This window comes from Hippocampus zosterae, chromosome 11, assembly GCF_025434085.1.
Source record: "Hippocampus zosterae strain Florida chromosome 11, ASM2543408v3, whole genome shotgun sequence".
NCBI lineage: Eukaryota > Metazoa > Chordata > Actinopteri > Syngnathiformes > Syngnathidae > Hippocampus > Hippocampus zosterae.
This window is the reverse complement of record NC_067461.1, coordinates 8,677,292-8,704,275: the sequence shown is the minus strand read 5'-3', so window position 1 is coordinate 8,704,275 and position 26,984 is coordinate 8,677,292. Positions and strand designations below refer to the sequence as shown.

At 43.0% G+C, this 26,984-nt stretch overlaps 1 protein-coding gene across 27 annotated transcripts in view; it reads right to left on the bottom strand.

Moving 5' to 3' along the window:
• Positions 1 to 26,984, bottom strand: part of kcnma1a (potassium large conductance calcium-activated channel, subfamily M, alpha member 1a) — a 142,327-nt gene that overhangs the window by 63,196 nt on the left and 52,147 nt on the right. For all 27 annotated transcript variants that reach the window (XM_052079966.1, XM_052079969.1, XM_052079965.1 and 24 more), the window contains exons 3-5: positions 14,582 to 14,643; positions 3,026 to 3,119; positions 1,898 to 2,009 (exon numbers count right to left, since the gene is read on the bottom strand). In XM_052079966.1, the coding sequence (XP_051935926.1) occupies positions 1,898 to 2,009; positions 3,026 to 3,119; positions 14,582 to 14,643 (268 nt within the window). The remainder of the gene's footprint in view (positions 1 to 1,897; positions 2,010 to 3,025; positions 3,120 to 14,581; positions 14,644 to 26,984) is intronic.

Below are 26,984 nucleotides of genomic sequence, written 5' to 3'. Positions count from 1 at the left end.
AGCAATCCTTGGCAACGGTTTATGAAGCCTGTGGCATGTGGGAAAATATTACCCCCAGTAAACACTTGCCTCGCATGCCACAAGGAGTTTTGTTACAATCTCCTCACCGCCGTTATAGATGAGGGAAATGAAACAGATATCTGAACCTTTTGATTAATAAATCTGACACGTGAAATTCCATTCATCTTAGCTCCTGTTTTGCGCATTTCAGTCCAAATGCTATCTATCCTAGGCCCAGATATAAGACATTAAAAAAGAGTCACAGGTAAATACACCCTACTGCATGTCAAGCAGAAGCCAGAGCCCCATTTCACCGTCTTTCATCATCCTCATCAAGATCCCCGCTGCGGTGATTTTCTGAGGAGACGAGGACACCTTGCATCATGAGCACCGATAACCGGATTACTTGACCATCTCGAATTCATTACAACACTTGAACTCCTGGTGGGAGTCATTAGCCACAGTGGGGCGTTTCCAGAAACCCTCAACACCTCATAATTACTCAGCGATTTCATGACCCGGTTATTCCAAAAGTCTGCATACACATGTCCGTAAATATTAGATAGTTTCAACTCAAATTCTAGGTGTATTTTTAAACACGGGTTTGAGTTAAAATATATCATCTAAGGCCACATCTTACAAAAATTGCTATTAAAAAACGGTGTTCTCCATTTCTTCAGGCATCCATTAGGACTAAGGTATTTATTGGGAGAAGTATTTATTTGTACAAAAACATTTTTATTATACAGTATGTTCTCATATCGTGGTCGTGTGTGATTATTTAGTCAACTGAAAGGGAGTAGTTACTAACTAACGGCCTTTATTTCTGTAAACATATTTTTCCAATACCATTGTTGCTGCATGCATTTTTTTATTCTCCAATCTACAGTATCTGACATAGTGGCCAAGTGTGATTATTTACTTGCGGAAAGGTTACCACACATCTGCTTCGACAAAGGGGCTTTTATTAGAGGGGAGCCATAAATTGTACAACCTCCGCACAAAACAACCCCCCCCCCCCCCATGATTTTAACTTGAACAAAACCTGTTACTCAATTACAAAGACTACCAAGCTGGTCAGAGTAAGTAGAATGAAGGCTTTTCAATCTTGAAACACAATAGCATAATGCCGAATGTAAGTATCTGTATGATGCCACATTAAACGCAGCGCAGGTAAACTAACTGAAGTGGAAGCGCATTATTCCATTATTTGAGTCGAGCGTTTTATATTGTGACCGCATCATCGCTCAGGATCACATATGTAAGTCTCCGTTTGCGTTTGGCCGAGGTCCTGAGGTAGGAGTATTATTCACGGGATTACAAGCAGAGTAGCTGTGCACCCGAGCAAGACGGAGCCTTTATACTGCAGTGTAATTTAGGTCACAATACTCTGAACTCGCAGATAAAAGTAGGCCGTTATGTAACACAGGTTGGGGTGTTTTCCAGACTGCTCATGCAAGACTGCTCGTTCGTGTGTGTGTGTGTGTGTGTGTGTGTGTGTGTGTGTGTGTGTGATGAACTACTGCTAGTTCTTTGTGAATGTAGCGCAGTGCTGGGTCACTGTGAGCCATTTCAGGTGCAACGTCTAAACAAAAGACACATACACACAAGTCACTCTCCTCCCCATTAGAAACTGCTCTGCTCCTTTGAAATATCAGAGGAGATTTCCTGTCACTTTGCATGACAAGGCAAAGAAGATTGCAGCTAGGAGCCAGGGAGCCTCAGAGATGCACTCGCGGTAATAGCGAAACAGAGGGGGGCGGGGGGGGCGGGGATGGTCAGTGATAAAGAGGAGGGTTGACAGGTAAAGATTGAGGTCCAATGGTATGAAAGAGGAACGGTAAGATGCTTGCGCTGAGGGGAAAAACATTTTCAAACGGGAGCTGTGACGACTCACCGAGCCAGCTTCTGTTCAGGTAGACGGAGACGAAGACGGGAGGAACGGTGAAAAAGTCAACCACCGAGTTGACCTCCAGCCAGAACCACAGCTTGTCGTTGGCCGCTATAAACTGCGAGAAGAAAGAGGGGAGTCAAAATCACAAACAGAAGCACCTACGCGCGTTCACGACAACTTGCGGTGACTCCACTCTTGCATCACCCTACTTGCTGATTCATGCCCCGTGGTTGGGGCATAAGTAGCTTATGAGTTGATTTAGTCACTTGTTAGTATGTCAAGCTCGCCAGAAGACTTTTGCTGGGATGACAGCAATGTAAAACAGAGCACATTTGATCTAGGCTTGTGCATACATATAATTACAAGTTTGATACCGCAGTACTGAATTTAGTGAACATAATACACGTTTGAAGAGACTTGAAAACGTGTGCAAAGACTGATAAACAAATAGAACTGAATTGTGAGATATCACGTGAAACTGTGCCGGAGCCTATCCCAGCTGTCTTCGGGCAGTAGGTGGACGACACCCTGAACCGCTTGTCAGCCAATCACAGGGCACACAGACACCAACAAGCATCCGCGCTCACACTCACACTCACACCCAGGGACAATTTAGAGTGTTCAATCAGCCTGCCATGTACAGTAAGTTTTTGGAATGTGGGAAGAAACCGGAGTACCCGGAGAAAAACCATGCAGGCCCGGGGAGAACATGCAGACTCCCCAGGGAGGCCGGAGCTAGAATTGAACCCAGTACATGTACACTGTGAGGTCGCCGGGCTAACCACTGGGCCACCTGGCCGCCCGTTTTTTCCCCCATTTCAGTTTTCCCAATTTTTGGGGGGTGTGGCGAAAAGAATGCTACAAGACACACTTTGGAGTTCGGCATTAGTTGCCGTTCTGCACAAAAAATGAGAACCTGAGCAGGCCATAAAAAGCCAGCAAAAAAAATAAGATTTTTTTTTTCCCCAGGTGGTAGCATGGTTTCTTTATTCAGTAGACAAGCACACTGCCTGAGAGCGGAGAGAACGACTTGATTTTTCCACAATATTTTTAATCAATAAAATTTGGCAGGAAGGAAAGTTTCATTTTCGATGATGGTGCGTTGAGAAACAAGCATCACGTGTTGCTTACCCGCAGACCGAAATAAAGGAGGAAGAAGACATTGAAGGCCATGTCGATCTGTAACGTGAAGTCTTTGTAGAAGTTCTGGCAGGATTCTATAGGGCTGCAAAATACAAAAGAGATAAACACGTTGCTCAAAGGACACTTGTGAATTGATGATTACGGTGCTCTATTTTTTTCATTTCCGACAGAGACATGCTCCCTGGATGAGTAATACGGCTGGATTCAATATCACCATATTAAAAAGAATCTTCTATATGGCACTTCTGTTTGTGTGTTTGGTCTTCCATCACAAGAAAGTGTAATGGGAGCCGAGCCAAAGAAATCGAGAATTTCTTGCAAGCTCTTATTAAGGGAACAACAATGCACTGTTTTTCCTCAATTGCAGATGCTTAGCCGGAAGACCATCTTGATGCGTCCATTACATCTTTTATTCATTTCCTCTCAACCCATTTTTCGTGAATTGATCTTAAAAAAAAAAAGTAATAAAACTGAGAACTCAAGACAGAATGCGACCAACTTCATTCATAGACCGTCTTAAGTGACAACAGTTCAAAAAGCAGCAAAACATGTGACTTGATGGGGTTTTTTTTTTGTTTGTTTTATTAATATCATTGTTATACCCCACTACATTCAGAAGCTGCAACAACAGACATATTTGTACTATGCCAAAAATAATAATAATAATTCAAGTTATTGTTAATGGAAAGCAGGAAATCATCGTTTATCGGTCGAAAATGTTCATATCGTGCATCACGACAGCTAATGTTTGACTGTTTCTTTTATTATCAAAAAGCCCATTATTTTTTAGGTCTATTTTTTTATGGTGCAGGATTAAAAAAAACAAACAAAAAAAAAGATTTAAATGATTCATCTACAAGCCTGATTGTGGCAAAAACATAACGCATGGTCGTCATTACTATTGTGCAGGGAACGTCAACATTCTGATGCCATACTTCCGCGCAGGTGCTAATGTTTTGGCTAGCGACAAAGTAGGCAACTAATTCATTTTGTTTGTTATATTGGTAAGTCTGAATAATTACACATGCCGTCTATGGGGGAGGGGCGTATTTATTCAAGTATACAATGCACTGAGTGATTCATTGGGGCACGGCAGCAAGCAGAGCGCAGACCACCATTTGAGGAAATGCTGGATAATAAGATTCATGCAGAAAGAAGACAAATTCAGCCCGTCATCCATTCAGAAAATATCTTGCACTGCATTTTTTTGAAAACACAAATATCCAACACGGATATCCCCCAATATGACAGACGCTCCACTCGAGAGAATCTCCTGCATCCTCCTCGCCTGTCAAGGAGGAAGCAGCCACTAACTGGATGTTTATTTTGCAAATCTGTCATAATTTCCATCCTCATGATGATTAACCATTAGTGAGTAAGCACAAAAAGCAATCACAGGCAATCACCGTTGCATTCATCACTTGGATGCGTCCCTGCCATGATCCCTTCATCAGGAATTGGGTTTTTGTAATACATATTGATTTTTTTTAATTAACGTATTTTCCGCACTAAAAGGCGCACCGAAAAGTCTTCCATTTTCTTAAAAGCTCACAGCGCGCCTTAAAATCCGGTGTGCCTTGTGTATGGTCATTACGGTAATATGTCAACCAGAAAATATCTCCTTGCTGGAGACATGCAATAGAGCACGGATATAGAATAGGCAAGAGAGTTCAATGTTAACGAGTCAATGTTATAACTTGCTGTGAGTTCAGTGAACTGTGTCGCTCCTTTATTAAATATGTTTTTGTTGCAGCAACAAATAAAGGAGAGCTGTGGTGTTGTTTTTTTAAAACGCACACTTTATTAATAGTTTTCACAGTCTCAACAAATACAGGAACGTCTTTGTCCATTCGTGCATTCTCTTCTTTCGTTCGACTCGAGAGGCGTTCATGACCGCCTCCAAAAAATGTAAATTAACGATTAATTCAATGAAACTACGAAAATTGAAAATAATGCAGAAAATCAAGCGAGGAAATCACAAAATCAATTCTATAGCCCTCTTACAGAATTTATTATGTGATTTCCTCGTTTGTGAATACACGACAAATGCGTAGCTCCATCTAGTGGATGCATTATAGATTGCGTTTTATAATCCGGTGCATCCAATATATGAAAAAAAATAGAAAATAGGCCATTCACTGAAGGTGCGCCTCATAATCCAGTGTGCCTTTTAGTGTGGAAAATACGGTAGGTTTAAAATTTCATGGGAAGAGGAGCTTAGGAAACAAACAAACAAAAGAAGTCACAGATTTCATCACGTCATTTTTTTTTCTCAAAATTGTTCATGTATGGATCGCTAAATGGCTTGAGGCTTGAGTTACCGCAAAACGACCTCCAGAGGTGGATGAATTTTTATCATCCAAGAAATTGGATGAATGAGTCGAGACATGCCAAAGAGGTCTTCTTGCTCCAAGAAAATGATCCAACTTCTAATTCACATTGCCCCACTCGGGCGTATCCTTAGGACTGTTCTGCTCTTTAAGATGATGTAAAAGCCTCGCCCATGTCCAAAGAAATTACAACCACTCGCGGCTATTGTTAAAAATAAACGCTTTGATTTGGTTGAAAGGCAATTTCCCTTGTGAAGTGCAATCAGATTCTGGGCAGAGGTTAATTTGAATTTGTCGCCAAAAAGGAGTTAGCGCCAATGTTGAGAATTTTCCATTAAAGAGTCATACATCAACCCGACAAATTTCCTCTGCCATCGCATCATAAAAAAAATTTAAAAAATAAATAAATAAAAAGTTTTTTTACAAGACCATGCTTGCACACATACACACAGATGGCGCACAGTGAAGACACCATTTGGAGTGGTCACCATGGCGTCTCCCCCCTTGGGCTCAATTCTGGCCTAATTCTGACTAACTGCTCATCTCGAGTCATATGACCCAAAGCGTTCTCGATAACCCCGGCGAGAGCATGGCAGCGTGCAGCGCGGGCTTCACTGGTTAGTCAGCTTGACTTTGCATCAGGCCGAAAGATCACATCGAAATTCTGAAAGCTTTGATTTGGCCATTATTAGAAGTCAAATGACATTAGTGACTTGAGTAAAGAGAAGGGGAAAAAAAGAGGCTGCTAAATGGAATTCAAAACATCCATCCACCCATTTTCTACAGCACTTGTCCTCAGTCGTGGGTCAGCTTGTCACCAATTCCAGCTAATTTCACGCTTCAACAAATTTTTAAAACTTTTTTTTTTTTTAATCAGAGTTGGAAGTCATTTTTTCCAGATTTTTTTTGTTGCTCCGATTATGAATCTGCCATTATTTCGCTGGCACATATTGTGTTAATAATAATATTATATGTAAGATAAGATAAGATAAGATATCCTTTATTCGTCCCACACTGGGGAGATTTACAGCCTCCAGCAGCAAGTCATATTTGATCATATTTATTCATTAAGGGTTAGGGTCAGTAGCAACTGGTGCATTTTTTTTTGTTTACAGTCACCTTTTGTAGGTTAAAAAAAATGAAAATGAAAAATATCGATGTGCTCTAAAAGAAAAAAAAATGTAGACTTTTGGGGAATCAGCGTCACAAATACATTTAGGCACACATAACCCCATTTCTGGTGAACATTTACAGTTGAACAGCGCCTTGTGGGTGAAACACTCGCTGGCCAATCACAGGGCATGAAGAGAAACACAATAAAGTCATAAAATGGAAGTGAAATTTAAAAACAATGCTGCGAGCAGTGATGAATAGGGCCTCGAGTAGAGTTATGACTGGATGCAAAAGCCAAGCTTCAGCCCATATGCATAGGCTTCACTGATTAATGGCATCCATTTGTCTGATATGTAGTTCCCTGTCAAAATTTTAAAACACTCAAAAAACGGCCTGTTCAGAAGCTTCTGGAATGAGTTTCTGTGACGATTAGAAGCTCAATTGAAACGCCAATCTTCACCAACATGTTCCACCCACACGCTATGATGAAAACGATCATCCATCTGTTAAGTATATCTCTTCAAATTTAGCAGCAATTGGATGCTTGTGCCAGCACTGAAAACAACAAATTGATCCAAAGGCAGTTTCAGTGCGTAACAGCCCACTTCCTGTACACTTTTTCGGGAGTGACTATTAGAAATACAATGATAAGTGATGAGTGTTTGTAGACAAGTCCTGTTCTTCTGAACGACAAACTGGACTGGTCTACAAACACGGACACCCTGATTAGGAAAGGACAGAGCCGACTCTTCCTACTCAGGAAACTGAGGTCTTTTGGGGTTCAGGGGTCACTCCTTAAGACGTTCTATAACTCGGTGGTGGCCTCGGCCATCCATTATGGCATTGTCTGCTGGTCAGGCAGCATCTCGGCCCGGGACAGAAAGAGACTGGAGCGACTGGTCAGGAAGGCCACTTCTGTCCTGGGTTGCTCCCTTGACACTCTGGAGGAGGTGGGCAACAGAAGGATGCTAACTAAGCTAAGAGCTATGATGGCCAGTCCCTCCCACCCCCTCCAGCCCGCCCTGACAGCACTTGGTAGCTCCTTCAGCCAGAGACTGTTACACCCGCGCTGCAAGAAGGAGAGATACCGACGCTCGTTCCTACCGACTGCTGTCAGGCTGATGAATAAAAAATAACAATCATAATAATAATAGTAATTAAATGATGTGAAGGAAAATTGTAAATAGTACTGCGATTTATCCATTTTGTGTTCATATTGCATTTAATTGAAAGATGTTTGTTGTTTTTTTTCTCTTTCTTCTTTCTACATACATTCTTGCTGCTGGAGGCTGTAAATTTCCCCAGTGTGGGACGAATAAAGGATATCTTATCTTATCTCATCTTATAATGGCAATATCGTGATATTAAAATTGACACATTATCGTTGTTGTCATATCACTATATTAACTCATTCAATCCCAGCCATTTTTCACTGGAACAACCCCCTCAATCTCAGCGTTTTACTGGATTTTGACTGATCTTGCAAGGCCCACAGAATATTTTGTTCTAATGCTATATAAACATGGAGACTACCAAAATAAAGTTTGGACTTGTTGTTTCTATCTTTTTCCATACTTCAGCAATCGGCATTACAAAATGGCTACGTTTCATGAAAATGGCGATTCTTGGGCAAAAAACGGAGAAAGAGCTTTTTGGAAAAGCATGCATTTCAAGCATGTGAGACACCACTGCCACCTATTGGTCGCTTTTTTACATGATTTACAATGCAAACGGCTCATTCTCATTCACAGATTGCATCAGACCCTCCTCCTCTCTATGAGGAAGAAAAAAAAGACTTAGACGTACAAGTACATCCTCGGTAGGCGGGACCTAAATTTAAAAAGACGTACAAGTACGTGTTGTGGAATGAAAGAGTTAAAAACACCACATCTATTTCATAGGCCAGGTTATCTTCGAACCCCTAGTGGTTAGTTAATAAGTGGAGATTAACTTTGATTAACTGTGTCTAGGACAGCTGATGCCTAACCTACTGATCTTTTTGGGATTCAAGGAGACTCAACAAGTAGCTTCAACCCTTGTCATCATGGTAACAAAAGCATATTCTGTTGGCCAAGCGGTGTCTCGTTTAAACCGGGAGGGGGATGAAAGGAGGACTTTCAACCGCTATGATCTTGCAGCTCCCAAAGCAACACTGCCCAAAATAATATGAACATGCGAGCATTACACTGAACGCCTCGGAAACAATTATAGAAAAATGATGACAGAATTATTGCACCGGATTGCGTTATCTCATACCGTGTCAGCATTTTCTACAGGAAACCAATGTAAGACAAGACAAAAACCCCCGAATGTTGCGTTGGGTGTGTGTTGGGCGGTGGGGTGTCACTTCACACCACACAATCACATCGGATTTCTGGCCAGGAGTTGCCAACGTCCCGCGGAAAATAGCCCATGGCCCAACGCGGCTCTTGTTACGCCTTTAAGCCCTGGCCACAGCCCGCGGGCTAAAGCGTGACGATGGCAAGGAGAGAGACATGCTGAAAGAAAGGCGGAAAGATGTGACATAGCGACAGTCATAGGAGGCTGTGAATCCATGTGTGTGTGTGTGTGTGTGTGCATGGAAATAAGCGGGTCTAAATCCCGGGGATTCCAACGGTTCTATAAAAAGCTCTCGTATTCATCCGCAGTTTATATTTGTGAATGCCCCAAAAAAGAAAACTCCCCCGCCACCCCCCCCCCCCAAAAAAAAACGTTGCCGCTTTAAATCTAACCCCCCAATGGCTGCTGCTTATTTGTGAAGCTGGAAGTGATCTACACACATTTGCATGCGCACATACGACATACAGAACACAGACTGCCCGAGGGGAACGCCACGGAGCACATTTGTCTATTTCGGGATGGAAAATGTTTTGTCACATTAAACTCCTCTGACCAAAAAAAAAAAAAAAAACCCCCAAAACAACACATTGGCATATTTGTAAATTCTCATTTGCTCACAAAGCGGCAAGAACTTTAAAAATAGCCCAAAATGCCATCAGTGAGACAATAGGCCTGTGTTTGCCCTACTGTGACCTTGACAAGCTGCAGGACTGACAGCGAGGGATTTTGCCGCCCATACCATAATGCATCACCGCTAATGAATGTTTTGATTCTACGTCTGCCAAAGCAGATGTTGAAAGCGATTTAGGTCTAATCAGTAAATGTCTACCTGGAAAGAGTCTCTTCTAAGTGACTTGGCAAGAGGGTGGGCTGGGACGTCTGGGAAGCCGGGTTATTATTTAAATAATTCACTTAGGTCAATGTAAAAATAGCACCAACATGGACGATGGGTAAATACATCAATAACTCAGAGGAGGCTAAAAAAAAAGAATACAAAAGAAGATTTATTAATAGGAATACGTTGTACGGAAAATAAAAATAGAACCTTCACTCACATTTTTGTAAAAGAGGAAAACAACGAAAATCCCTTCTCAACTGTTCTTTTTTTTAATCACAGACACAGGACTTCGTTATTGACGAAACTAGAAAGAAGTATATTGATGTTTAGTTTTTTCAGGGAGTGAAAATAAAAAGCTCTGCATGATAGCTTCCTTGCTTTTTTTTCTTTATTTTATTTTTGTTGGTTTTATCATTTTTGCTCATAGTAATAATAATAACAATGACAATAATAATAATAATAATAACAATAACCTGCCATTTATTTCAAGAACGATGTAAACAGTTATAATAACCATGATACAATATTGCACACATTTTAATTTGAAAATACAATATAAAAAAAGCTAAGTCTGTGTTTTAAAGATTGGTTCATGCAGCATTCACCCTCTAGACTAAAAATAGAATTTTCCCTCTGCATTGTGGGGTGCCAGGCCTCCTTCACGTCGCCATGGTGACTCTGAGTTCATGCCCCCCCCCAAAAAAAATAAATACATAAACTGTCCGGGCAACTGCAAACTTAGCCGACTAATGAGCGACACAGGCATTGCTATCGTTAGATTTTTAATTTGTGATTTCATGCTGGCCATTTGCATTTAGCAGCGACTGAAAAACACACAAATCTCATTCGAACTTACTCTGGCGCAATGTGCCACGGTGTTAGCGTAGCGGTACTTCATACGATGCTCTTTATTTAGGGTTTGGTTTCATATCAAACTGACTAATATATATATATATACAGTATATATAAAACATTTGAACCAATGTGAACCAAAGCATGAGCTTAAGCCCCGCCTGACATGAAACGTTGGCATACCGTTCCACCTCCAGCATTTCCACATTTAAGCGGTTTCACTGTTCTAACCGAAGCTCTGACGGTAACCATAACGATGATGTGACCAACAACGCAAAGACGTTTCACATCCCAGCTTGAAACTATCCATCTGTGTCAATGTGAATTGCTGTTTATCTACAAAGCCCCGTGATTGGAGGGCGACCACTTCAGGGTGTCCCCCCCCCCCCACCCATTGCCAAAAGTCAGCTGGGATATGTTCCAGCTCATGTGTGATCCTAATGAGGTTAGGATGTTTTAGAAAGTGGCTGGATGGATGATCAAGGTCCCCTTTCGGTATCCGGGATATCCGATTGCATGCGCTTTGCCTCGGTTTCAAAGGGGGAGCTAAATGAACGAGTGCCATTAATAATATGTTTGTGGATTGACATTTGGGGAATGGTGTCAGCTACTAATGGTGTCCTCTGGTGTTATACGGTCATCTCTGGTCCAAATGGAGGCTCTGGTATTCTGTCCTGACCTCATTGCCAGGTACTATCAACACCCCGCGGAGGAGGTCCGTATTTAGGAGTCTTCGCTGCCGCAAGGTCTGCCAGGCCTCACCTCGCTCCTCAGCCATATTTCTCAGCTTACTCCATTAATTAGTCATCAGGAGCCGTTTCTGTTTCGGTGTTGACGTTGGTTACACGCTAATGATAGAGTTACAGGTGCAGCTTGATGTGGCTTTCGATGGTGTCTCTATCATTTATTTTTTTTTTGTACCATCGGCTTAACAAGGGCGAGGAGCAGAATACAGAACTGGAGCAGGGACGCGCCTTTAAGAGCGGCAAGCGGTGACTTTGTCCTACATTTGTCTTGATAGGTTTGATGGGCGCGCCCAAGAGGAAAATGAAGCAGAGGGATGAACGGAGGTGTCCACGCTGACGATCCTGCGGGGGACGTGGGGGTAGCACAAACGACATCCTTCCGCTGACAACACCATCATATACTCTAACCTCTGTGTGCGTGTGTGTGTGTGTGCGTGCGTGTGCTAAAAGAGGAGCAGACAAAGCCTGAATTCAAACACGCCACGGGTGCAGATTGGAGGTAAACAAGCTCTCCGCAACAACAAACAGATGGGCGGTCATTTTCGGTGCTTACTGAGGCTTCATTCATAAACAGACCTCTCAACAACAGCATGTTTGCCAAGTTAATGACGACTACGCGAGCTCATTCGTGACAACAAACAATTAAGCCTTTTAAAACAAAGTCCATACCCGCTTTTTTTCCGGATTTGTTGTGGTCGTATGGCACTGCCGCGTGTCCTATGGCATGTTGGCCACTAAAACAACATTGACTCACGCGGAGGGCCGTGATGATTGCGAAGAAAGAGAACGGCAAGCAGGCAAACGGTAACTGCAACACACAATCGTCAATATTTAGAAGGGTAATCGCAATCATTAAAGGTTTGAGGTAGAAGTCTGTAATCATCGATTTGTTTTTTCTTCCGCTCCTGTTGACGTTCCTTTTCAGCGGAGGTAAATGAGGTGGTTTATTTTTAGAAGCTCCATGAGCGCGAGTTATTTGAATTACGCCCTGTGGTCTAATGCTACCGCGTCGACGTCTTCTTCACGCATCCTCGCGCACGCAACACCTCACGCCAGGTAATAAGGAGTCGAGAATTGCCACCTTGTGGATCACGGCGAGAATACTTGACGGAAACGAACGAGATGCTGCAGGATTGGTGTGACAGCTCGTGAGTAGGTGACAAGCCGGAGCGATAACGGACAGCCATTTGTGCCGTCCTTAAGTGATGCATTTTGGATGAGTTTGACGTTGGCAGCGTGGGTTGCCTTTGGCCAGCCCATGCACATTGAATCGAGCGTAATACAGCAAATTCTTATCAAGAGACTCTCGAGTTTCAGTCAGGTGTGTCGAAAACGTATCATAAAAATTACACAAGCTGTGCCATGATTATAATGTAGAAAAGCCCTCAGTTTGTACAAGCTGTTCTAGTTTGATAAGAATTCCCCAGTGAGGGAGCCCGAGTTATTCACAATGCCATGCGTCAAGGTGGGGATTGGGGGCAATGTGGACTGCCGCGCTGACAGCTTAGGCCAGATGGGGATCGGGGGGAAACTACGGCCCGCGGGCAAAATCCGGCCCGTTGGTCTTTTTAACCGGCCTGCCAAAGGTTGGTACACAATTAAGGTTCGATGTCAACGACTGCATTCATTTCATTTGGACTTGTAATGACAGGCATTTCAACGCCAGCTGGCACAGTTATTTGAAGTTGCAGAGCATAGGGAGGAAGGGGAAGACGATACGGAAGCCCGCAGTAGCGCCAAGTCAAGCAAATCCCATTCGATACGACGGAATAATGTTCTCTTAAAGTCTGAAAAACGTGCCAAAAAATGCTAAATACTGCTTTTTAAATAAAGAAATCCAATTAATATTATGTCGAATTTAGTTCATCCGGCCCTCCATAATATTTTCTGGTTCTCATGTGGCCCTAAGCAAAATATAATTGCCCACCCCTGGCTCAGGCGATGCCTCTGATGCGTGGAGGCAATACGTTGAAATTTTAACATACTGGCCCAATGTATATACACCCGCTGGCCACAATATTAGAGCTGGCATCAAAGTAAAAGGCGTTTCTAATATGCTGGTAGCCTTTTTTAGTGGACCACCACAAAAATGTTAGCGTGTGAAGCAAGCATGTGGAGCGTTCCAAGAACAAGGTACATGCATCCGCATTTAATGCCATCTTCACTTGGTGTTAATGTAACATTTCACTTTTTTGAAACAAATTGCTTCACTCTAACAGTTTTACAAACTGAATCCCCGTGAAGTTGCACAATTTGAAATTGTGTGATGGGTGAGCCTGCCAGCTGCTTGTATTCGACCTTATAACAAGTCGACCTTAGGTACCATAGATCAGTGATTCGCAACCAGTGAGCCATGAGATGATCCAAATCTACTTAATTGGTCAGCAGATGACTATTTACGAATAATGCATCCTTGTTCATCGATCTAGGCTAGTGCCATATAGTGAAAGGCAATGCTGTTTTGTTACAAGGTAGAAGTTATTTAAGTGGCCTGTGCGTTTACTTTGATGATTTTTTTTTTTTCTTGCATAGTGCGCATGAGGTTTTTTCTCTTGCAAAATATGTCTCGGTTCATTAGAATGGGAAATACTGCCATAGAATGATAGACTGTTCCCTCCATGTAAATGAAATAAGCATGGTGAAGTGCAAACGCCGCCATCTTTGACGTTCGCCCTCGGGGCTAGGACTGACAACATTTACAGGACTAAGTGGATGTATGCACTCGACAGCCAGTGGATTTGCAGTCAAACAAAACGGGAGCATCTACGACTACTTGCACAGAGCACAAAGATCTCCACAGTGCAAGATTTATCAAGCATATTCATTTTGCAGCCATTTCGAGCCCACTGCCAAGTTTTACCATCCATCGAAGCTTATTTGGAATTCAAATCTTCAAAAAAAAAAAAAAAACAAGGGAGGACTTTTGGGAGTGGATAACACTGCAGTGGTTGTCAGAGGGCTGCCAGGCCCGCAATGTGACGCTGGGTGACTGCCAACCAGGGAGATGCACCAACTGGCAACACACGCCCGTCTCACTTATTCAGCCACACACAACTAAGCAAGATCCTGCACACACATACAGTATCTCCCCTGTCTCTGTTGCCATGGAAACTGACATGCCTTCCATTGACAAGACGCAGCCCCGCGTGTGCGCGCACGTGTCTGAATGTGTAAATACGAGCATTTGCATTTCAGAGACTTCACGTATGATTCATTCGCAGTATGTAGGGCAACGTCGACGCAAGTCATGTTTATTTTACTTTGCGTGGCTCCATAAACATGGAATATCATTCAAAATATCTCCAAGGAAGTATGAGATACTTACTCTGAGGAGTCTATAAAGTATATTCCAAGGGCCCCGATGCTGAGTGCAAATACCAACACCACCTGAGGAGACAGGAGAGACGAGTAAACGATTAACAAGCGATATTGGTGTACATCAGGATGTTATATTCAGATACTGTTGACGCGACACGTAATTAAACATCGTCTCGTCATGTTCGGATTGCAAACTGATGTACGCCTTAAAGTAGGCTTGAAATAACGAACGCTCGCCTTCATGTCAGCAAATACAAGTGCTTTGGGGTGCTATCAAATGTTGACAAAATGATAATTGCATGGGCTGGATTAAACATGGTTGTATAAGGTTGCAGAGAGGACATAAATAACAACGACAAGGTGATGCACCGAGTAGCACAAACATCAAACCAGGGCTTGAAAAATCTTCCGACCCAAATGAGTGCGCTCATCATCACCACAACGTCGGTACAATCATCTTACCAAAGAGCTGAACCCGTACGGCAGTGGTGCACAATAGTCTCCAATTCAACCCATTCAACAATAGGAACAAACTGTGCTGCCTAACGGTGCCATTTATTATTGATGACAGAGCTTGATTACCTTCATGCGACGGCCCTTTAGATGGATCTGACACATTGTGCTCGAGGTATTCAGCACTTGCCTTACATTTTTTTAATGGATTTAAGATGCTTGAATGCAGCACGATAGCCATCCCTGGGCAGCAGTGTTGAGCACGGTAAAATGACCGTTACAAGTGCGACACATCATTGACTTCCCACACAAAAGGAAAATGGGGAGTCTGAAGATGAAAAACGGAGAAAAGGCGATTAGGAAACTAGCGGCTGGCACGATATCATCCTCAAGTGATTGTGTGATCCGTAAAACCAAAAGGAATCCACTGTCACTTGAGAAAAAAAACATGTCAAGATGTCCATCTGTCAATCTAACAGCCTTGCTAATGTTGAATGGAGAAATCACCTTATAAATAATTACTGCATTAATGAAAGCTATTCCAGGAACATTATTAATTCTCAAATCAGAATTTCATGGAATAATTTTATTAGTTTTCAATTTGTAAAAATAAATACAGTATATACAGTATGCTGTACTGAAAAAAAAAATGTTCAAACAAAATACAATAATGTATACACACAAAAAAAACTGTCAGAAAATTAATTTCACAATTTTGCACCAATGTTGACAGTTCCCACATTCGGGTGTCAGAAAATTAAGATTTCTCAATTTTCTGACACCCGGGAATGTCGGAACTGTCAACATCGGTGCAAAATAAAAATGAAAAATAAAAAATAAAAAATAATAAATTAATAAAATGTTAAAAAGAAGACAATCTAACTTGCTTTGTCTGATATCCATCAGTGCACAGCCATTTTAATAATTTAATAATGTAACCATCTCGGGACATCCCGTTTCTCTCACACTGTCCTTCATTTGATAATTTTGCACTCCACGTTGACTGACGTCCCCTTGAATTTAGGCCACTGTGTGAGTATAAAGGTTACGCAGGGTTGAGGAAGAGAGGGACCGAAGGAGAAGGAACAATTGGTGCTCGCCATCGTGGTCGCCGTCTAAAAAAGCCAGCGATGAGCCGAAGAGATAAAACGCGTCATCATCTTAAACTGACCTAGTTATTCAGCTGTGAAGAACCCACCTCACCATCCCCCACCGTGCATTCGCTATATCGTGCAAGAGCCAACGCAAAAAGGGGAAACCTTTCAGAGTATTTTTAAGGCAGACGGGCATCCCCCTCCCAGTTAAAAACCCGATATGTAAGATGAAAACAGTAGCAGTAGCGGATGCGACGACGGCGCGGTCCAAACAAATGTAAAAAAGAATGACATTTCTGCTGTTTTCTTAATAACGCCATGATTGGCTTTCATTCATCCATCCCAAGCTATATTTAATGTGAGACGCTAAATCACTTGAGCAAACGTTACCCTGGTACTGGATATGTTGAGGATGGCGGCGACAAAGGTGCGTGTTTGCTTATGTGTCTGTGAAAGTGTCGGGTTCTGGCATTGCCAGCTAAAGGGCTAAAGGTGGCAGCTCTCATATGAACAACAGCAGAATTGTGAAAACATGACAACATGTATTAAACCCATGAGAGGCTGAAGCTCTCACTTAATTTGGCAGTCTGTAGGATCACGGCTCGCACGTGGAAGTCATTCCAAATGGACCAAAAATTGAGCCAGCATGGAACAGTTAGTCCTCCGAGAGCGATCTTACGGAGTCATTTCGGGACGGGGTTCTTGAGACTTTCTTGTCGCTCTAGTTGTGAAAGACGTGTCTTACCAAATTGCATTATGCAAACCCAAACAGTCTACATGCACTCAATAAATGCACCAAAACCAAGGTAATAGCCAGATGTGTTGTTTTAGGACCACACATCTGTTTCAGTGGCTTCAGCAAACAATAAACAAAGGCTAAGTGTGTGTATTGAGGATTAAAAAAATAATAAAAAAATCTTTTGTGGCATATGTGGGGCGGCCCGGTGACCCAGTGGTTCACGCGTCAACCTCGCAGTGCAGAGTTACCGGGTTCTCTGGCCTTCCTGTGTGGCGTTTGCATGTTCTCCCCGAGCCTGCGTGGCTTTTCTCCGGGTACTCCAGTTTCCTCCCACATTCCCAAATCATGCATGGCAGGCTGATTGAACACTCTAAATTGTCCCTAGATGTGAGTGTGGATGGTTGTTCGTCGCTGTGTGCCCTATGATTCTCTGACAACTGGTTCAGGGTGTCCCCCGCCTACTGCCCGAAAACAGCTTAGATAAGCTCCAGCACGCCCCGCGACACTTGTGAAGATAAAGCGGATTAGAAAATGGATCGATGGATGGAGTAGCATATATTGATGGTCTATATCAGTGCACACTCCTTGGCTTAAAATGGCAGGAGTCTGGAGACACAAGATGCAGCAATGACCTGACAACGCTGTTAGGAAAAGCACACTTTGTATTCCAGTCACACGTGGGCATGACTCAGCCCTTCAACCGCCGAATCGTGCTGTGCAACATATGAAGCACAAGCATACCAATTGATAGCAGAGTGTCATTGTTGGTTTTAACAAATCGTTCCCATTTCAGAATAAGAACATCTTTGGGAAAGTTCAATTAATTCCCTTGGAATCAAAGACTTGAAATGAATGAAAATGAGGTCCCAGGCTGTGCGAATGCTGGATTTGGCGTCTCTCTGAATGCTTAAGCTCCACTTAATTTTGTGATTCTCTTCCAAGTAAAACATTTTAATGATGCAAAACTGTCAAGCAAAGAGGGCCCAATTATATGCCGGCAGGCACCACAACTCCAAACTAATCAGAGGAGCAAACAATAAAGTGCGGGAAACAATGGCAAGAGTGCAATGTTACATTCGAACTTTTGGTGTGCTACCAAATGGAAATCCACATGAAGTCCACAACCACTCGTAATATTAATTCCCTCCACTCAGATCAATGCCAACCTTGACCCTTCAACATTTACAGTACAGTGGTACCTCTGCTTACGAATGTCTCTTCATATGAAATTTTCAAGTTATAAACACCTCAACAGGAAAATATTGCCTCTTGTTACGGAACAAATTTCAAGATACGAAATGTAAAAATACTGTATGGAGTGCTCATAGCAGCTGTCAGTTTCCGGAACACAACATACTCATAGCTGCTCTGCCATTGGCTATTACCGAGCATCATCCTGGCATCCCAGAGGGACTTCTACCCGATGTCTCTATGTGTGTAGATAGACAGATATGTGTCGATGCAGCATCCACATCATTCGCCCCCCAGGCCATGAGGTTCTCTGATAGTTTTACGTAAATGTGAATCACCCAGAAAAAGTGTACATCAGTCCGGCGATCGCTCACTATGCTGATGTTTGCGTTGGACATTTTTTAAGTATTGTCAAAAGCCGATTAGCTCTTTACAAAATGCCAGGCAAAAAACACGTCTGAGAGAGAACATGGAGCGAGGAAGGCACAAAACTATTATTTTTTTAAAAGTTAAATGACCATCATTTTTATTCTTGACTCTATTCTTTGTTTTTTACATGATGCACAACTCTCATTTATTGTGCAAAAATCAAATTGTAATTTGTTACATATTTTGATGTATTTTTATGCTTGAGGAAACATTTATGTCTGAATTTTAGAGGGGGCTTGGAACAAATTTACATGGAAAACGCATCTCTACTTACAAAATGTTCTAGTTAAGAAATTTCTTGCAGAACCAATTAATTTCGTAAATAGAGTACCACTGTATGTCCTCAAATAATGGCCGACCCAGCTAATACTTATTAGACACCAGGCCCCGTAATTTAACAATCTTCAATGGGCCAGGTTGAAAGTTGTTGCTAACAAAAGCAGAGGCACCTACCAAAGAACATAAACGCACTCTCAGTTGACTTCAAGTATGAGGTTTTACCACGTGTTCCCTGCGTAGTATGACAAAGCATCTTCCATAAAGTGAAAACGGACTAGTTCATGGCAGGAAGCATTCTTGTAGACGCTAATGTGATTACTCCACAATGTGTGGAGTAATCTCTGATGCATGAAAATCCAAACAGTGGTGTGAAATGCAACACCGTAAGAGCGCCGACGCTAATTAAAATGAACTTTGGCATCGGCATCAGGACAGGTGTAAAGTGGCGAGCCAAATTATGAAGACCTGGGGAGGAGGTTGCGGTCCGGTCGGAGTCAACACGTGTGGATGGTATGCCGTCAGAACAGAAACATTCCGTTTTCAAGCCACTGACTTTCACAGATTGAGAAAGTCCCAGGGCCGTTTTGGGACAAACAATATAGCCCCTCTGAGTCAAATAATATTTCGAAAAGTGCAACTTTAGTTGTGATTTTACCTTGAAGTAGCCCTTTTCCTGTCAGTGCACAACACCTATCATATGCATGACCGTAAAAGAAATTATAATCCATCACTCAGCTTTCACTTCAGATATCAAACGGAACATTACTGTCCGAGCCTGACAGCAATGCCATCATATAAAGCGACCATTACAGTTGGACCTCTGCAATTTGCTTCATTTAACCTCGGTGGCCTCGATGAGACGGATGCCGAGTTATTGTTGTAACAGCAACGGTACCATTGATTGATGGGTGGGATGGCGTAGTGGCCCGGTGAGGAGGGAAGCCACTCAGGTCTGACAAGCTGACAGTTTCTAAAATGAGCATCTGTCAGCCAGAGATGGCTGGGGGTGAGATGAGTGTGGAAGAAGCAAACAGACAGGACAAGCTCTCCTCTAAAAGTTACTCCATCAGCATCGGAGCGGATATATTTAACATTTTCATGTTCAGACACATATTTCAGGTATGAAAATCTAGTCTTAAGTTGTTTTGAACTAAGTGTGGCATATTATTTTCCTATGGGGTTTTTTCTCGATTAATTGTTTCAGTTCGTTAGCATCCATATGTAGCCGCCCAGGTGATTTGAGTTAACTTTAGTCCGCTTGCAGAGTCTGGATTAGCTCATAGTTCCATAAGATTTCACTCATTTTGTCATCCAACTGAAACTCGACCTGTAGCATGTTTCCGAGCGAGCATAAATGTGGCTCTTATTGCTACAAGCTAAAAAAAGGTTTAACGTTATTGTTGGAGATGTATAGCCGTTGGTTTACTGTTACATAATAAACAACCACCACAAGATACCTTGTGGCCACATTCCTACCGTTCAACTAAAATCAAGCATAAGGTTTTATCCTTCAGTTCAGCGGAGCGAAAATCTGCCTATATCACATCTTTTCTTTCTCTCGGATCCCGTGCAAGGCGTGATCATCAATGGTTCACTTTTACGCAGAGGTTATTTTGCCGCGAATCGCTCCGTACTGACAGAGCGTTATTTTGCCATGATTCGTATGAGAACTGGCCATCAAGCCTTATTTTGCCGTGAATCTCGCGAGAACTTGGTCGAAAGAGTGGTAATCGACGACAAAAAATCATATATTCATTTTCGCCTGTTCTTTGCTCTTGAACTAAAATGTCCAGAGATCTTAGCACTGGTTGTATTGAAAGGGATCATCCGGCTGGGAGGGTCCAAGTTTCACAAACAAGGTTGGGAAAAGCTGGATTGGACACTTGAAGTAAAGGTCAACCTCCTTCAAAGGCTACCTACGATTCACACATTTGCCGTTCCCAGGAATCAATTGTGTGGTCATGACCTTGAAGGTTTTTCGTCGATTCCAAAATGACAAAAAGAAGTGAAGCCATGCCACGAGGGGCCAGAGGAGATAAAAGTCGGAGATGACGGCGGGAGATGGACTGATGAGGAATATTGGAGAGACGCCCCCGGTGGGATGTGACGAGCATGAAGAGGTAGCAGAAAATGGCTCGTGGCACAGACAGAATGAGAGCAGCTGAAGAGAAAGATGGGTGGAGAATATTAGAGCACGTCCTCTAAGGCACAGCGCAAGCTTAAATGCCACAGCGCGTGCGCTTCCGCTCTCTTTGCGTGTCTGTATCATGGCTACGTCTTCAGCCACGCCATCTTCCACCTTTTGTCCCGCCTGTGTGACCGTGGGACAGAAGGGAGGAGGGACCCCTTACCGCGATTATACCAGCACGAAACAGATGAGAGGATGCATGTGACCAGCCTGCAGAGAGCTGGCTGCTGCCACGACACGGAGCTGATATGATGCCATTATGCAGATGCACTGTAGCTGCGGGCTTCTATTATTTCCAGTCAAAGTGTTCAGCCGTGACAGCCGTGCCAGCTCAGTAAGATAGCGATGTATTAAAGACTTAACGCGGGGCGTATTTCGAGGCAGTTCAAGGGCTAGATCCTATCGACAATACAGTAGTTGTTGCTGGGACCAACAAGAGCCGCGAGATTCCTTCCAAATGTATTGTTTTATGGAACTAAACCCATGCATCCATACATCCATCCATTTTTCGATCCACTTATCATCACAAGGCTCGCGCAGGGTGCTGGAGCCTATCCCAGCCGTCTTCGGGCAGTAGGCGGGGGACACCCTGAACCGGTTGCCAGCCAATCGCAGGGCGCACACAGACGAACAACCAATCGCGCTCACAATCACACCTGGGGACAATTGAGAGTGCTCAATCAGCCTGTCATGCGTGTTTTTGGAATGTGGGAGGAATCGGAGTACCCGGAGAAAACCCACGCAGGCACGGAGAGAACATGCAAACTCCACACAGGGAGGCCGGGGTTGGAATTGAACAATTACCTCTGCACTGTGAGGACGCTAACCACTGTACCACTGGGCCACCTTTGAACTAAACCCGTTTTACTTTATTCACAAACATTCTAATAGCAAGCACCAAGAATGTGCGAAAACTTATATATAAATATAAATTTACATGTCCAGGGTGTACCGCGCCTCTTACCCGATGTCAACTGTGATGAGCTCCGGCTCACCCGCAACCTTAAAACAAAAAAAACTTTCGGAATAAATGCATGGAGGAAATCTGAAAGTCTCTTCTGATCTCTTGCAAATGAGCCACTCACGCCTTGGAACACTTAATACACTTTCATAACATCGGGGGCAGGCTAAATTAAATCTGACATAACTTGTTGGCTGCCAAGAATTGTTGCCTCAAAGATCCAAACAGTAAACAGCAACAGAAATTACACTTTGGTGCTGGAAGATATATTTGAAATGTATACAATAATCCTATAACATTTATACCACCTCCATATATTTTAATTGGCAACACATTGTGCTTTAATTCCAACACTAACTCATTGCCGGAAGAAAATGGCAAGCAAGCTTGGCATTTATACAAAAAGCACCACCTCTCATCCCATTAGTAGTCGTCTCACGCTAAGAAAAATGAGACGAGAGGAAGTTTTGTGTCATTGTGTAGTGCTTTTTGTCTCCATCTGTTCAGTTGGTGATAATGCATTCAGGTCACTCCGCAGTTGTCCAAGGGACATTACTGCCCCGCTATCCTATTATGTCACTTTAATCATGCCTTAAATCACGCTGCCATACTTAATGATGTCAATTTTTTATCACGCCGATGCCATTTACATTACAATGTGCCATTACCTTGGCCGATGCATATTGCAGAATCCGGCAGTGGGTTTGACTGCTAAAAGTGCAGTCACGTCGGATTAAAAACATCATTCCGTTCTTCGAGCATTTTTACAGAACCTTTTTCTCTGCCTCCGCCCTCCCCAAGGGAGGGTACGTTTCATCTCTGAGGAGAAGCGGCAGTGACACTATCTTTATCTAATTAAATCGAGGTTTCGTTTAATTTCCTGAAGGTTAATGAGAAGTTTATCATCCGCGTCAAAGCCCACTTTTGCTCGGCACCGTTGTGTAGTGGCTGCTGATAAGGTGGGTCGCTAGCTCCCCAAGCAGCAAGGTTAAACCTGAGACTGGGATCTGCAAGGGCAAGGAAGGCAAGGCTGGATTAGTATTCTTTGCTTGTTGAACAGGTATGTATACAGCCCCCTTCCTCCTCTGTTGCCACATCAGATCGATCAAGCCTTATGTACAGCTGTCAAGGCAACTTGGTCAATACGGTGGGTAGATTCCTGCCACCTGACTTGAATGACCTTAACTGCTCTTTGGTACCACCACCGAGAGACACACAGCTTCTTACTTTCACCAAGCTTCCAGCAAAGGGAGCCGAGAACTGAGCTCCTTCATGTGAAGAAAAAAAAAAAGCTGAAAGATTTCATCGCCACTAATCAGGTCCACCATATGCTCTCAAAGGCTGAAGATATGAATGGAAGCTTAATTTGCAAACTGTCTCCTTTGCCCGTTGGGGTATATACCGCGTTATTAATTGTGCTTTATTAATTCCGGAGATAATTAATAGTCTCACCGGCAGAACTAATTCCAACATAAATTCTATTTTAAACCCATTTTTTTTGGACAGTGTACATCTTCAAATAGAACCTATCATTAAAGGAGGTGAAGAGCCATCACAGGCAAGAGCCCCGACTTCCATTAAGAGGACACTGAGCGCAGCTCCACTTCAATGTCCATTAGCTCCAACTCTCACCTTTGCTTTGATGCTGGCGTGATTGATTGTTGACCAGCGGTGACGCCAGTGATTGCTGTTCAACACCCGACACGCACCTCGGTGGAAAGTTCAACCGTCTTGCCGTCTGCAAGGCAATTAGTTCCTCGGAGACGAGAGGATTTTATAAATTTTGTGTCGGGCCAGTCTGACATCAACACGGGATACAATAATAAAGTCATTATATCTGATGTACCTACAGCGCAATCTTAAAAGATACAATATACATACAGTTGTATCAAACGTATGGCTTTATGTCACCTGGTTCCTGCCTGTCCGTCACAATAGAGCAGGTAAGGAACCAACTGAGGAAGATGAATGTGAGGAAGGCAGCAGGTCCGGATAAGATCAGTTCCCGGCTACTCAGGACCTGCTCTGACCAGCTGTGTAACATTGTCCAGCACATCTTCAACCTGAGCCTGAAGCTGGGCAGAGCTCCACAGCTGTGGAAAACTTCGTGCCTGGTCCCAGTGCCCAAGACCCCCCACCCTAAGGAGCTGAACAGCTGCAGACCGGTGGCGCTGATGTCTTCCTACTCAGGAAACTGAGGTCTTTTGGGGTTCAGGGGTCACTCCTTAAGACGTTCTATAACTCTGTGGTGGCCTCGGCCATCCATTATGGCATTGTCTGCTGGTCAGGCAGCATCTCAGCCCGGGACAGAAAGAGATTGGAGCGACTGGTCAGGAAGGCCAGTTCTGTCCTGGGTTGCTCCCTTGACACCCTGGAGGAGGTGGGCAACAGAAGGATGCTAACTAAGCTAAAAGCTATGATGGCCAGTCCCTCCCACCCCCTCCAGCCCGCCCTGACAGCACTTGGTAGCTCCTTCAGCCAGAGACTGTTACACCCGCGCTGCAAGAAGGAGAGATACCGACGCTCGTTCCTACCGACTGCTGTCAGGCTGATGAATAAAAAATAACAATCATAATAATAATAATAATTAAATGATGTGAAGGAAAATTGTAAATAGTACTGCGATTTATCCATTTGTGTTCATATTGTATTTAATTGAAAGATGATTGTTGTGTTTTTTTCTCTTTCTCCTTTCTTCTTTCTACATACATTCTTGCTGCTGGAGGCTGTAAATTTCCCCAGTGTGGGACGAATAAAGGATATCTTATCTTATCTTAACCATGTAATAATGAGCAAGTGATGGACAGTACAACCGTTAAAGCCGAAAATATTTTCTTTGCTTCTTTTAACCCTTTTCTACTCTTATTTTAAATATCCACTAGCTTAGCTCTCATCTCCAATGTGCTGTTCTTTTAGATGCTACCTCCACATGTTTGTAATTCTCATTCAACCTGGATACTAATTTTAGCTGTATAAGCTTGCATCCATCCTTCTTGAGTGACACAAGTATTAAAAAAAAAAAAAAAAGAGTGACGGATGAACCACAGGCCCGTGCCTACACATTCAAGCCGTCAACTCCAAGATGCTTCTGCGGCGCTCTTAATGCAGCGGCGGCAACAAATATGAGACCACAAACAAAGCCCGGCATGTATACGACCGTAGCGACTTAATGGAACTGCAGGAATGTCACAGAGGAAACTCAATTTGGCTGCCTTATGGTCACAATACAACCCTTGTAAACCCAGGGTCATTTGTAAATAATGACACATACAATGCAAAAGTATTCTTCGGCTATCTGGAGATACTTATGTTTAAAAAAAAAACTCAGCAAGGCAAGAGAGCGCTCCCATTAGATTGCTTGGTGTTGATTTTGGGCTTGCTGATGACACCGATGAGCCATGATGTGGATTTTAGACTCAACGTTGATTTTGGCAAACACAATTGTGTGGTTGTCCCTCTAAATGACACTTTACTCCAAGTAGTCACTGCTTACGTCATCCACTTGAATCAAAAAGTGCTTCTCTCATTTTCCTATGAAAAAAAAAAATAAAAAAAAATCTAACTAACTCGAATTATCTCACCTCATAAATGCTATCATTCACACATGGACGTTAAAGTGATGACTGCAGTGCTCATTATAACCTTGTTGCAAACCAAAACAGCAGCTTGGATGCAAGTAAACAGTTTTTAAGTGCGGAAAATAAATTCCCTGCGCAACAATCATAATGATTTCACATTTCATGGAGACAGCCTGTTTAACATCGTTGACTTTTCCAGAAGAGCTTAACATGACATGATGTGGGCGGCCATTTTTATTCTTTGGGGGTCCAACCTAAATGCAAATGTAGCCTCTATTGCCCCTTTCACTTGTTTTCGAATAGAATGGTGTTTACGTTCTCTTTATTTGATCTGTCAAATCTAATATTTCCAAGGAAGAAGATCCATTACAGACACCAAAAACTGTTGAAAATGAACACAGGTGTCACCATGCTGCTACTTCAGTGGAGGCGTGGAAGTCTATACTCATGCAATTGAAGACCATTTTCAGTGAGCAAAAGGGGGCAACAAATCATTACTTTGCACTTTGCCAGACTCCAAATATGAAAACTCTGCGGCTAAAACTGACCTGAAGAGACATCCTATTACAGATATTTGTTTTGGGAGGGAGAAAAAAAATGATTGTTCCAGTAAAATCAGGTTTCCTTTATAAAAATTGATTTTTCTGTCAAATTTCTTGTCTGAAATCTGAAAACTGAGATGGATTCACCTTGTTGTACACTGTATGTGCAGAATCATTGATCTGGATGTAGGAAAATATAGCAGAGTCCATTCCTCCGGAGGACAGTTTGCGAGGTGACTTATGTTGGACCTCACACTCTCTGTTGTAGTGCATCTCACATATGGGAACAGAAGTGGCTAAGAGTCAGGATTCCCTGGTGCAACTGAGAGGGTGATGCTGCATCCAAGAAAAATAAGGATGTTGGAAATATCCAACCTCCGTCCAGGTAAAGTGCAATGGAACACTTAAGTGTCAGAATTCCGATGTATATATTGATGTCAAAATCAGATGCCAAATGTGCTCATGTGGCTAAGCGGGACAGAAAACAGAGGGATTGATGGATATTTATCTGTGTTTATCAATTATACTTGATCTAACATTTGCCCCGACCATACATTAATGGTGGTCGTCAGCCATGGTTTGTGTTCGCTTCCAACCGCAAAGTTTTAACGTCAAGCTTCATCGGCTATGATCTACAGACGTTCCTAAGTAGCAGCACTCACCCAAGACTTGATCAATAAATCAATTCACATGTGAGTCGCAATACATTTGTCCATACAGTCTCACGCACAACTGAGCTTGTAACGTCAACCCTTGTCTTCCTGCCAATGATCGAATGGAAAGTATGAGCAGCAGGGCCGGTGGCAGAGGTGATATGTTTCAGGGAGGCTGAGAGGCTATCCCGTCCCAGGGTACAGCATAGCAGTGGGGGTAAACGGATGTGAAACCTGGCTAAACAGATGGTACACATTTTGCTGACGTCACTGAAAAGCACTGCATAGAGCCACGGGTGAGGT